Raw genomic sequence first — 14,257 nt, 5'->3', positions numbered from 1 at the left:
GTTTTAAATCAATTGTATACCTCGTCATGTGAGCTACTAAAAATCTCTTAATTTTGTGCTTTATTATTTTGTATTTAATTATTTGTTCATCTGTTCATTTATCTATTTATTTATTTACTGGTTAATTTATTTATTTAATTCTCTTTTACTTTGCTTTGGTTTTTGAAATGTATTTTACCTGTTTTGCTTTTTTATTGGAAATTCTATGTTAATGTATGGCAGTCCTAAGAATAAACCTTTGAACATTTATCTTATCTTTTAAGATTTGATCTTGCACGAGTTCCTTTTTCCCAATTTATTGCTCTACAGGATTCGGAAATGTCAACAACATTAAAGACTCCTCCCTGTTTAGATCCGTAAGCCGCGTGGGGAAACTTGAACCCTGGGGTAAGTTTGAATGGTCAATAATATTTTTTTAAACGAGCTTTTATATACCGTAATATCCACTAAACGTGCTCAAAGCGCTTTACAAAGGGTCATTGACCAACAGCAACACGTAACAATTAGAACTAGACATGACGCCTGCTGGGCGATATTACATTTATTTCCGGACAGAGACAACGCTGTTAACGGCCATGTATTCATTTTACACCTGAGTACGGTGAGAGAATGTGAGTAAAGAGTCTTTTCCCAAGAACTCAACTATGCACCGAGCGAGGCTCGAACCCATGATCTTTCGATCTACAAGACCACATAGCCGCAAAATTACAATGACTCTAGCGATTCTGCTCAAGATTTATTATTATGTATGGATTAGTTTCCTGTTTTTCTTTCGCCTTTTCAGATTGTGTTACGACCTCCCTCACCTCACCCCCATCCTCCCGACACAGCTGTTAGTAAAGGAGAAATAAGAAATGACATTTGGACGCCATCACCACATTATCTCATTCATCTGTGGTGTCTCATTCATCCTGTTTTGTTGATAAAGGGGAAACCCGAAACGTGCATTTGATATGTTTTTGTAATTAAATTGTAGATTAAATTCAATTTCACATTAATATCTATTTCTTCGAGCAGCAACATTTACATTTCAGTAAGGGACCTCAACTCAGACCTGTCCTCAGATTTCTTCATTCGTGTTGGACTGTCCATCATTGTCCATTCATTCCCCTAAATTACCCATCTAGCACTTTGTTTGCTTTTTATTACACTTTGATTAAATCACTGAATCCTAGAGATTTTTGCTACTTCTCAAAATTGAAAAAAAAATGTATTAAAATTGAACATGTACAAAGATAGTTTTTTTCAACTGCTATTAACATGCAAAAACTAACAACATTTGATACTACGCCTATGATTTGTCTCAGATAAATGTAATAAATAGGCATGGGGTAAAAGTAACCCGGGTAAACTACGGATATAGTCGGTGTTAGGGTTGAGTGAGTTAATCATGACTTTATTAACTAAGGGGGGCGGGGGTGATTGTCCCCATTGCTCAGTTGATATAGCACTTGATTAGTATCCAAAGGTACTAAGATCGATCACGACTGAAGGCGGGGTTTAGAGACCCCCCCCCCCCCCATGACCACCAACAAGTGATTGGGTAGCTGTGTGTGTATGATAGTGGGGAAAGTATTTTGTGATAGCGTCCTATCGAAAGGGTAACAAGCAATTGATATTGTCCATTTTATGCTAGACAAACGGGAATAGACGCCGGCTCCATCAACCTCATTGCTCTGAAGGACTATTTTTATTCAATGCGGAGTTCTTCTAATTTGCAAATTGCCTCGGATTTTCCCAAATTTCATGCAAACTTTCCTTGAAATTTTGAACATTATCAAAGTTGGGTAAAGCCCCTCCCCCCCCCCCACCCTAAAAACCCTTTAACTGTTGAGCTTCTATATAGAACATTCTCCATTAAACCTGCACAAAGGGCTTGTAAGGGATCCCAAGCCAACAGCAACACTTATATGCAGGACAAGATATGACGCCTGGTTGTCTTGATTATATTTTTTTACCGACAGAGACATTACTGTTAACGGCGAGGAATTCATTTTGCACATGAGTACTGTAAGAGAATGTGAGAAGAGAGCCTTTTTTCCAAAGCCCCGATCTATGCGCCGCCCAGAGCTGGACTCTAACCGAGGAACTTCTGATCTGAAGGCGAGGGTCATGCAACAAAACCACATAACAGCTATGGACGTATTGCCAAAAAAAATTGCTATTAACTCATTGAACGTCCTTGTCTTCCTTGTCGTCTTCCTTCTAAACGATTAATGAGCGGCCTGCTCAATTTTCCTATACTTGAGAGAGACCCTTTAGAGGTGAGACATTATGCAAAATTACTCTGATTTACGGAGCATCGTCTTTTTTAAATGCGGATTTGTTTGCTCCAACCCATGACCTTACTGTTAGGACAACTCCTCCTGGCCGGCGAGATGGGAGCTCTAGTAACAGTTGAAGACTTCATCGCCGCGAGGTTTTTATTCTCTATTGTCTTCTGGCACTTTTCTACTCACTTCAGTTCTTGTTATTATCACTGTTCTGAGTTAACAGTCACGTAGAAAGAAGGCTTGAATACATCTACTATACAAAACAGTCATAAACATTCCAGACTATGCATAGAAAAATCCATCCAAATATTCTCAAGAACAAACGCAAAAAATAACAGGTTTACATGAAACTAATGTTGACTAGGGGCAGCGTGGCTCAGTGATACGGTCTTTGCTTCCTACCCGAAAGGTACCGAGTTCAATCATCATCCGCTGCATTGTGTGGCCTTGAGCAAGTCACTTCGCCATAGCTGCTCTGCGGCTGACGCCTGGGTTATTCCAGTCTTCCCTTGGAATAAACCCTAAAGACAAATTTCACCTCGGGGGATGAATAAAGGGAATTTTATTATTTTATTATGTTTATTTGTTTATCCATCGAATAATATAATAATTGAAGAAACTACCACACAATATCTTTGAATGAGGATGAAGAAGAGGTAGACAAAGGAACGTTAGGAATGACAATATAAAGGAGTGGACAGGAATGAAGATGGAAGAACTCTTGGAGAAGGCCAACACATAGAGAAGTGGTGAGAGCTGCATCTCATTCATTTATCCCCCCGACGATCATCAGATCATGGGATGAATGATTGAATGAATGAATGAATAAATGAACCACATGACATACTGTACATAAAATTTCCATATCATTTCAACATGTTTTCCAGATCGTATGCTACATAAGAGCACGAACAGGTTGTGGTGACTGGAGCGACAGGGATTTAAATTATTATGTGTAAGATTATATGACGTGATGATTACAATGACGTGTCTTTTGCATCGCGTGGTCTTGACCTTGACGTGAATACACACACACACACACACACACACGCGCGCGCGCGCATACGAGCACACACAAACACACACATACGCACACATATATATATATATATATGTATACTGTATAATATATATATATATATTATATATATATATATATTATATATATAAATTATACAAACAAAACACCATCATGACATAATAGTGCTAAACTTTTTTTGTAAAATGAGCTATTTATTAAACATTTCAAGTATAATTAAGATCAACTTCTACAATATTGTTTCCATTCAAAGTAAGGAAAGTACGAAATAACACAACAATCTACTTTCACTTCCTGATGAGAGCTGACGCTCGAAACAATATTGTAGAAGTAGATCACAATTACACTTGAAATGTTATATATATATATATATATATATATATATATATATATATATTATATTATATATATATATATATATAAACAAAATGTCAGTATTTTATAAGATCACACATGTCTTAACAACTCCTCACTCGAGAATACGGATTTTGTATTATTTTTTTAATTCAAGAAATCAAAATCGTCATTGTGTACGATCATAATATATATCGAACAAACTTTTCATATATAATATATCAAAGATAGAAATATGTATAATAACGTATCATAATGAAGATATACAGACATGAATAATTAATGGTATCAATAAACATACATTTGATAAATTCTCAACAAATTGGTTTGACAAAAAATCAGTTGAATTTATAATTTTAACAAAATAACGTAACAATAATATATCAGAGACAGAAAAAAAGCCATCATAATATCACTTATTATCCATCATAATATTTCAATATCATTATACTTTTGTTTACAAAACTGCACTTTTTATAGGAAAAAATATTGAGCAAGATAGTGATAATTGAAACGGTTTACATGAAACCGTGTTCATCAAATCGTTGACTTCCATATAAAAAAGATGCAATCATCATCATCATCATCATCATCATCATCATCATCATCATCATCATCATCATCATCATCATCATCATCATCAACAATCATTTCATCATTATTATTATTATTATTATAATTCTTATTATTATTATTATTATTATTATTATTATTATTATTATTATTATTATTATTATTATTTATTATTATTATTATTATTATTATTATTATTTTTATTATTATTATTATTATTATTATTATTATTGTTATTATTATTATTATTATTATTATTATTATTATTATTATTATTGTTATTATTATTATTATTACTGTTATTATTATTATTATTATTATTATTATTATTATTATTATTATTATTATTATTATTACTGTTATTATTATTATTATTATCTGAAAATGAGTGCATGTTTGTGGACCCATATAAATCGTGTGTGAAATCAACTTAGGTAAACTTTATTTTGAAAGTTAAGCCTGATTTATTTTTTTTTTGGAAAAAGAAAACATTTGACATTTTCTTCAAGAGATGGAAGAGTAAAAAGAAAATGTAGGAAAACTCGATGACTAGGTTTTACTAATAATAAATAATAATAATAATAATAATAATAATAATAATAATAATAATAATAATAATAATAATAATAATAATTATTATAATCATAATAAACTTATTTTTATATATCGCCTCTCGTCGAAACATCAAAGTGCTTTAAAAAATAAAAATACAATTCAATCAAATTATCAAAACAATTATGAGCATCAAATGGCATCAATACATCATCAATATACAATACATTCAAAATTCAATTAAGTAAATATTGTCTGAAAAGATATGTTTTTAGGGCTTTTTTTAAAATGTCTTTTGAGCTCGAAAATCTCACAGATTGAGGGAGATCATTCCAAATCGTGGGTCCGAATTTCATAAGAGACCTATCGTCAAAATATTTAAGTTTGGTTTTAGGAGATGCTAACAATTTGGAATCGTGGGATCTATGATATTTCAGGGGTACCTTTAGTTGGAGATATGACAACCCAAAGTGTTATGTTCTCATATCTGTAATAGGAATACATTCAAACTCACGAAAACTATTCACCATTACGGCAATGTTAAAACATGTCCGTGATTAGACTCAAAGTTGTGACCGCACACCTTTCTCTCTTTTGATTCAAAACTCCTTGGAAGTGATTACCAATGAATAGATTACATAAAGAAACATAAATTTGCATGACTATTTGGTAGCAGGATGTATAGGTAGATTGTCATGGCTACTGGCGTGTTAAAGAGAGGAAAGATGATCTTTATTGAAGGTTAGCATTTATTTATAAGGCTAGAAAGTGAGATGTCATCACTCTGAAACCAACCAGAAGATCAGATAGACGAGCTATGTATCTCGTCGTACGGAGTACTGGTTTTACACTTCCAATGAGATTTAAACGAGTATTTTGACAAATTGTTCCCTATTGCTTCGGTTATCAGAGTAGCCAAACATGTGCATGATGGTTCACCTAATTTATAAATGTATTGAGGACAATAAAACAACATCTGAAGTTTTGTTTTGAATGTAGGTTCAAATCACACGCAAGTTTCAGCTCATTTTCAACAAATTGAAATATATATTCGTTTTTGCTGTGTAACTTGGGATTCTATTTTTTTTTAGTCCAATATTTAATATACGTGGCTATGTGGTGTTGTGGTATGACAGTCGCTTTCGAATCGGAAGGTCCTCGGTTTGAGCCTCGGTCGGCGCATACTTGAGTCCTTGGAAAAAGCTCTTTACTCATGTTTTTACCTGGTACTCAGGTGTAAAATGAGTACATGATCTTTAACAGCGTTGTCTCTGTCTGAAAAAAAAAAATTGTAATATCGCCTAACTGACGTCATGTCACTATCTACATAATTTTATGTGTTTCTTTTGCGCAGGAATTCCTTGTAACGCGCATTGAGCACGTTTAGTGGATCTTGCGCTATATAAAGCTCATGAAAGTGTGGTCTATTCTACGTTGACATCGACTGCAGGAAAAGAACGATACGTATCGATTGAGATTTAGTCTTCGTCTTCACTCTCTTCGTCATCATCTTGAAAGTCCAGTCCCACCTCTTCGTAGTCCTTTTCTAGAGCTGCCAAATCCTCACGGGCATCCGTGAACTCTCCTTCCTCCATCCCTTCCCCCACGAATGTATGAACAAATGCCTTTTTTGCGTACATGAGGTCGAACTTTCTGGCTAGTCTAGCCCAGGCGTCGGCAATAGCTGTTGTGTTACTCAACATGCACAAAGCGCTACTGGCTTTGGCCAAATCTCCTCCTGGAAATATGGTTGGTGGAGAGAAGTTAATTCCGATCTTGAACCCTGTTGGGCACCAATCGACAAATTGGACGGATCTTTTTGTTTTAATCGCAGCAACGGCAGCATTGATATCCCTTGGGACCACATCACCACGATAAAGCATACAGCATGCCATGTACTTGCCATGACGTGGATCACACTTGACCATCTGGTGAGACGGCTCAAAACAGGCGTCGGTGATTTCAGCGACAGTGATTTGTTTATGGTACACCTTGTCAGCAGAGATAACCGGAGCGTATGATGATAGTGGAAAGTGAATACGAGGGTATGGTACAAGGTTAGTCTGGAATTCGTTAAGGTCGACATTTAAAGAGCCTTCCCATCTTAGAGATGCCGTGATTGAAGACACAATCTGACAAATCAGACGGTTCATATTGGTAAACTTTGGTCTCTCGATATCAAGCTTGTCCCTGCAGATATCATAGATGGCCTCGTTATCAATCATAAAGGAACAGTCAGAATACTCCAGAGCCGCGGGCGCTGTTAGAATAGAATTGTATGGCTCAACTATAGCCGATGATACATTGGGGGCTGGGTAGATGGAAAATTCTAATTTAGACTTTTTTCCATATTCGCAAGAAAGACGTTCAAGAAGGAGAGAGGTGAAACCAGATCCAGTGCCTCCACCAAAACTGCGGAACAGCAGAAACCCCTGAAGTGAGCTGCATTCTTCGGCCATCTTGCGGATAGTATCAATTACCCAATCTATAATGTCTTTACCAACAGTGTATCGGCCACGCGTATAACAGCTACCGGCACCTTCCTTGTGCGTCACGAACTGCTCCTTGTCATATAAACGGCTATAACAATCTGTTCTTATCTCATCAATGTCGTCAGGCTCTAGATCCACGAAAACGGCCCGAGGTACGTGTTTTCCGCTGTACGACTCGCTGAAAAAGCTGTGACATGTGTTGTCCCTATGATATTGGGGCAGAATCCCATCTGGTTGAATGCCGTGCTCAAGGCAGTATAGCTCCCAGCATGAATTTCCAAATCGGACTCCGGCCTGGCCGATGTGAAGGGAAATGCATTCGCGCTGCTGTGGAATGAAGAAACAAATTGTTACCGAAAACTACTTTTTGTAACATTTCACATCGGCATTATGGTGACACAGATGCCGGCGATTTAGTTCAAAGCAAAAAATATCAAACCCGAATTGTATTTATTTGATTATTTAATTACATTTTAGTAAAAACAAAATTATTGAGTTTATATAGTGCGATATCCACTAAACATGCTTAAAACGCTTTACAAAGGGTCCATGACCAAAAGCAACACGTAAAATGTAGAACGCCGCTTTACGCCTATTAGGCGATATTAGAATTTTTTTTCGACAGAGACAACGCTGTTGACGACCAGATACTCATTTTACACCTGAGTACGGTGAGAGCATGTGAGTAAAGAGCCTTTTCCAAGGACTCAACTATGCGCCGAGCGAGGCTCGAACCCACGACCTTCCGATTCAAAAGCGAGTGTCATACCACAAGACCACAGCCTCAATTTAAATCTTAATATTATTATAATTTATAAGATATATGTATTATAATTTGGAAAAAAAAGCATGTATGAAGCAGCACCATCTCTCAACTTCAATATCTCAGAAAATGTTCCAACGCTATTGCCATTTCTTTCTCTGACGCTTGTAAAGCTCTTTGAGACTTCAAGAAGATATTGCTCTATATAAAAACTCTCTTTAACGCGGTGAAAAGTAAGGAGACTTGGGTTGGCCCAGAGAGAATCTGTTGTTATTCTAATCCAACTAATTCGTCGTTTACTCACTCAACCCTAACACCGATCATATCCGTAGTTTACCCGGGTTTCTTTTACCTCATGCCTATTTATTACATTTTTCTGAGACAAATTGTAGGCGTAGTAAAAAAGCTATTGTTTTTAATTTTTACATGTTAATGGTAGTTGAATAAAACTATCTATGTGCATGCTCATTTTTAATACTTTTATTTTCCAATAGGATTCAATAGTCTGATGTCACGATCACGTCCGCCTAGCAACGAGCAGCTTGGTTCTAAACAAAGATAATGGACACTTTTTATTCTTCATGCTGGCTAGAACTTTTCACAAGTCATGTGATCAGAATGTATAAAAGTCAAAACATGATCAGATTTATTACGTTTGTCTCCTCTGGATATACTTTTATGCTCGTCGGAGAAGTATTTCTTAAGGGAGTCCTGATAGTTTAGAACCAGTTGCTAAGTTACTATGCATCGTTACGAGGGAAGTGACGTCACGACTGTTGAAGCCTATTTTGAAAAGTAGCAAAATCTCTAGGATTAAGTCAGTCGATAAACGTTATTTTGTTATAGAAAATGAATACATACCATGGCTTCAATACGTGTTGATTCGAAATTATCTCCAGAAAGCTGAGATGAAAATACTTAAGTGTGAATACTCTCCACGAACGAAATGGGTGCATCTAGATTTGAATCTCTCAAAACTACCTTATGAGATGTTAAAGAGATATCAACTACACACTGTCAGAATAGCATCCCACTTTCTTTATGTTGAATGAATTCAAAGTTCAACAGCTGGTATGCCAGGTAATTTCTTGAAGTTTATCCAAAATCAGGGACATTTATAATCGTAAGTTGAGGAGAAAAATACAATTATTTTTTTAAAGACCTATACACACGGCAGGCTTTGTTCACTTTTATTCAAAACATCTATAAAAATTGAATAGATCCATAGATGTTGTATTAAATCGTATAATATAGAAATAGATGAAGGAAAAGTTTATGTCAAGGTTATTACATACATATAAATTTTATAGAAGCCAGTGATGCATCATTTATAAAGATACGGCTTACTTTTCTTTCCGGACGAGTAAACCATTAACTCATTCAATGCTATAGGGAATGAGATTAGTGGGAGAGTAGCGTCCCTTGATTGGACGTCACCTTACACAGAGAACGTCATCATGGTTTTGTCCTCGCTTCCGGTGAAGTGTCTCATTCCGCTTTCACGGGAAGCGAGGACGAGAGACACATGCGCAAAGCCATATGACGTTCTCTCTCTAATAGCCGGTGACGTCCAATCAAGGGACGCTACTCTTCCGCTACTCTCATTCCCTTTAGATTTTTGCTACTTGTGTAAATATTTAAAATTTAGCTTTGACACTACGCCTATAATTTGTTTAAGAAAAAAAATAAATGAATAACTTGGAATCGCGTAAAAGTAACCCGGGTAAACTACGGATATAGTCAGTGTTAGGGTTGAGTGAGTTAACAAGAAATTGCCTCCAAAAAGAGATGGATGGCGTGATGGCTTAGGAGGTTGCTTTCAATGTACTAAATTAATACATACTTCAAATATTTGGTGGGGTTTTCTTTTTACAATTCAAAACGTAGGCGTTTTATCAACTATATAATAGAATATTATAATTAACCTTTATAAGCGAAATACAATTTTGCTGTAAAACCAAAGCTAGAGGTGCCTAAAGGAGCCAGTAATATGGAGAGAAAAGAACATAATTTTTGTCTCCTAACGGAGGCCAAGGGCCGAAACGTTGGTTGCTTTGTGTTGTTCCCTTATATATGAGTCACATCTCTCCAATTGCACTGTATCCCAAAACAATTCCTCATGCTCATGATTGCTAAGTGATAGAGTGCGGCTATATGGTCTGGTGGTATGACACTCGCTTCCGGATCGGAAGGTCCAGGTTCGAGACTCGGTCAGCGCATAGTTGAGTCCTGGGAAAAGACTCTTTACTGACATTGTCTCACCGTACTCAGGTGTAAAATGAGTACTTTGTCGTCAACAGCGTTGTCTCGGAAAAATAAATTGTAATATCGCCTAACAGGCGTCATGTCTCGTCTACATGTTACGTGTTGCTGTTGGTCAGGGACCCTTTGTAAAACGCTTTAAGCACATTTAGTGGATATTGCGCTATATGAAAGCTCTTTATGTTTTCTTGTTCATAAGTATTGATTCCGTGTTTCAATCCCGGGTTCAATCGGAATTTCATTTGATCAATATTAAAGTAAAAGTCTATAATGATACAAGAAGCGAATCTTTCCATTAAAAATAAAAAAAAGAAATAATAAATTCCGCTTTTCCATCCCGATAGCTCAGTTGGTAGAGTCCCCGCTTCACACGCAAAGGAACCGAGATTGATCCCGGCCCGTATCATTGTATTTTGCAATCAGCCTCTCAGGGGAGTGCAGAGCAGTTGCTTCCATTATGACATCAAGTCCTAGCCTTACGAAGGTTAAGCTTGTTTGTTTTTTGACTGCCAGCTGGGTGATTGATCATTAACTAAACTCCCCTAATCAAAATTTAAACCAAGACTAAAATTACACTATCGAAACATGAAACTAAAGGACTACCTCCATATTGTGGGTTTCAATGTCAAGTAGGTAAACATAGTATTTAAGTATTTATGGTTTATGTTCAAATATAATACACACCGTTTCTACCCACCATATAAATCGAACGAATATTCAAAACTATGTTTAAATCTAAAAGTTTATAGTCTGTTTTAGAGAATTTAATGAGAATTAATCGCCCAGTTGAAGATAGAAAACTGCGGAAATCTGAGTCAAATTTAGGTTAGATTATAAATGAATATTGTACGCGAGATGAAGTTAATGGACTTGACACGACCTGAAATAGATCTGCATTATCTGCCAATAAAACACTCTTGTCTTTCCAAAAGATCTCACTTCTCTGTATTTTAATCTCGTCTAGTTTAATCACACCATTACTATTTTCTGGTTCCAAACTTCTTGGAGGTGTGTAACCAATCTTATGGATAATAAATAAACAATGATAGGTTACATATTGAATCATAAGGTCGCACAACGTTTGAGTAGCAGGATGTTTAGGCAGATTATTATTATGATTGGACGTAGAAGAGCGAGTATGGCTCATCTTTATTGACCACCAGCATTAATTTACACAAGAAAATAGATGCCATCACTCTGAAACCAGAAGATCAGTTGCACAAGACATGTATCGAGTCCCCCAAAAGATTTGTTACACACTTTTAAGGAGATTGGAACCAGTTTTATGACATTACATTGTTCCTAATTGTTGGATATTTTATCCAAATGTACAAGCATTTTTCTCCCCAGCACACGATGGTGAAAGGTTTTACTGTCAGGCAAATTCTACATATGGCGAATCAACAAAGGAACACTTTAAAGCTGTATTTGTCTGTAAGTAAAACAATACAAACCTATCTGGCAACCGCTTCCTTACCATCCATAGGAAAATCGTCACCGTTGTTACGATGCAGCCAACATTTTTGTGATTCAAATTTCTTTTGTACATCATAATATTTGAACAAAATTGTTTGCTACAGTTAAAGTATATCTTGTACTCGTAACATTGCGTCGAAGAACTCGTTTAGGAAAACAAATATGCATAGCAAGTTTGAGAGCAATAAATATATTTTTATATATGGTGAGTGTGAAGTTTTGGGGAAAATCCGGAAAGTGGCCGGTAAGAAGAGAGTTAATAAACAACAACTAGAGGAGAACCTGTAATAATTGTGGAAAAATAAAGGCTTTTACGAACAGACACTCACCTTTTTAAAATTTTGTTCATCTGTATTGTGGAAATAAACACAGATCAAGACGAATCTTCTTAGCCATCAACGATAAAATTGGACCTGCTACAGGATGGCAATATGGCGATTCTCAAGGTCAAAAGCAAATTAAGGATTGATCATTATGCTACTCGTATAATAGTCTGTAAAAATTAATTTAAATCTTTTTAGATTTGCCAGTGATTCTGTGCTCTTTTGGAAAAAAAATGCAATAATCTGTATGGAAAAAGCTAACCCCTAACCCTACATTTAAAAAAAAAGAATAGATAGGGTTCAGGGCCAAAATATCATAACTCTATAGAAATTAAGGGCAGTTCGATCACTCATAGACTCAAATTATACTTTTTTAAAAACAAATCTGCTAGGTCATAATGATCGATCATTTGATTCTTTTATAAAATCTCCTTGGGCGATTTGATCGATCATTTGACGTTGGTAATCGCTATCTCATGGCTTTTTTGCCAGATTAACTTGACGTTGGTAATCGCTATCTGATGGCATTGTTGCCAGATTAACTTGACGTTGGTAATCGCTATCTGATGGCTTTGTTGCCAGATTAACTTGACGTTAGTAATCGCTATCTGGTGGCTTTGTTGCCAGATTAACTTGACGTTGGTAATCGCTATCCGATGGCTTTGTTGCCAGATTAACTTGACGTTGGTAATCGCTATCTGATCGCTTTGTTGCCAGATTCATTTGACGTTGGTAATCACTATCTGATGGCTTTGTTGTCAGATTAACTTGACGTTGGTAATCGCTATCTAGTGGCTTTGTTGTCAGATTCACTTGACGTTGGTAATCGCTATCGGATGGCTTTGTTGCCAGATTCATTTGCACCCATCTACAGACTTTATAAGAGGATTAGACCGATTTCGCTCGTTAATGAATCGATAGATTTGTCTCGATCTGTGTTCATTTCCACAAAATAGTAGAATAATATTTAAAACAAATGAGTGCCTGCTCCTAATAGCCTTCATTTATCCGCAAACATTGCGCTTACCCACTGGTATAAATGAATAAACATAATTCCTTTCATTCATGGAAAAATTGGTTCTGGGGTCTATTCCAATGCTCCAGCCGCAGCGCAACGCCGAAAAGTAAGCTGGAACAAAGTGACTTTTTCAAGGCCTTGCAGCATGGCTGAGAAATAAAGGTATATACGGAGCTACTAAAAGCTAAAAAACTGCAACGTGTTTTAACAAAGTTAAATAGTAGTAATTTAGACCCTTAAAGTTAGAAACTAGAGTTTTTTTCCCCGGTTTTTAAAGCATTGAACGGACAATAAAAAATGTTGGGTGCTACCATTTGGATATCACGCAAGTCTATCGCAAAGTACGTTTCCTCAAACCTTTTAGACCCATACACCCAACCATTGCCGGATGCGCATGATGTTCAGAAGAAAAAAAACTTATTGACCTCATCTAGGCTCCATTCAATTCCCATTACGCTCGAAGCAAGTGCTCTACAAACTGAGCTATCCAATCCGCCCAAAGTTACACTCCCACACTTTAAATTATAATTTAGAGTGTTCAAAATAGAAATATCCGTTCCTTATGTGTCTGTTGATTATAAACGAGAGCACCAATCTAAAAACTAATTAAATACGCAATAAAACTTACCTGCTCAAGTTTTCTCTTAGTATTCCAATGAATATAAGGCAAACTCTGTAGAACTCCGGCCATCATGGTCTGCTGCAATTTGCAACAAATCTATTCCCACAACAATCTTCAGGCCCTCCATTTTGCGTTCCATATGCACGTCCCCAATGGTTTCCCTCTCCTCCTCGCTTCTTGTGGGGTCCATGTAAGAGCTACCACTTGCGATTGCGTCTTGATGCATCAGGACGACAAGGCTATACACTTCCATCTCTATCTTCTTCACTTCACAAGAAGAGCTACAGACTCTAGCCCTAGCCATCTTTAACTTAAAGCCTGACACTGACCAAAAACTGACGTCAAAAGACAAGTCTTTGGCCACAAACCAATCGATTTACTCGTTTTCATGAGCACTACTAACTTCAACTCACTTGACCCTACAAAGTCCTAAACATGACGACAAAAGATAAGTCCCAGTGGGTCCTTGTGTCAAGCTATAAGTTAACTTTGGATCGCACTGCCCTCTTC

The 14,257-nt window shown here is 36.4% G+C and overlaps 1 protein-coding gene across 1 annotated transcript; it reads right to left on the bottom strand.

Annotated features, from left to right (window-relative positions):
* Nucleotides 1–4,528: 4,528 nt before the first annotated feature.
* On the bottom strand, nucleotides 4,529–9,323 carry LOC144956952 (tubulin alpha-1C chain-like). The gene is made up of 2 exons (XM_078887797.1): nucleotides 8,908–9,323; nucleotides 4,529–7,610 (listed from the first exon to the last, which is right to left on the bottom strand). The coding sequence occupies exons 1-2, from the start codon at nucleotides 8,908–8,910 to the stop codon at nucleotides 6,270–6,272; spliced, it is 1,344 nt and encodes a 447-aa protein (XP_078743923.1). The 5' UTR covers nucleotides 8,911–9,323; the 3' UTR covers nucleotides 4,529–6,269.
* Between the last annotated feature and the right edge of the window lie 4,934 nt (nucleotides 9,324–14,257).

This window comes from Berghia stephanieae, chromosome 11 (genome assembly GCF_034508935.2).
Source record: "Berghia stephanieae isolate SIO BIC M18660-M18661 chromosome 11, UCSD_Bste_1.3, whole genome shotgun sequence".
Taxonomy (NCBI): Eukaryota; Metazoa; Mollusca; class Gastropoda; order Nudibranchia; family Aeolidiidae; genus Berghia; species Berghia stephanieae.
Note: the sequence above shows the minus strand (reverse complement) of the source record. Positions and strands in the feature narration are given on the sequence as shown.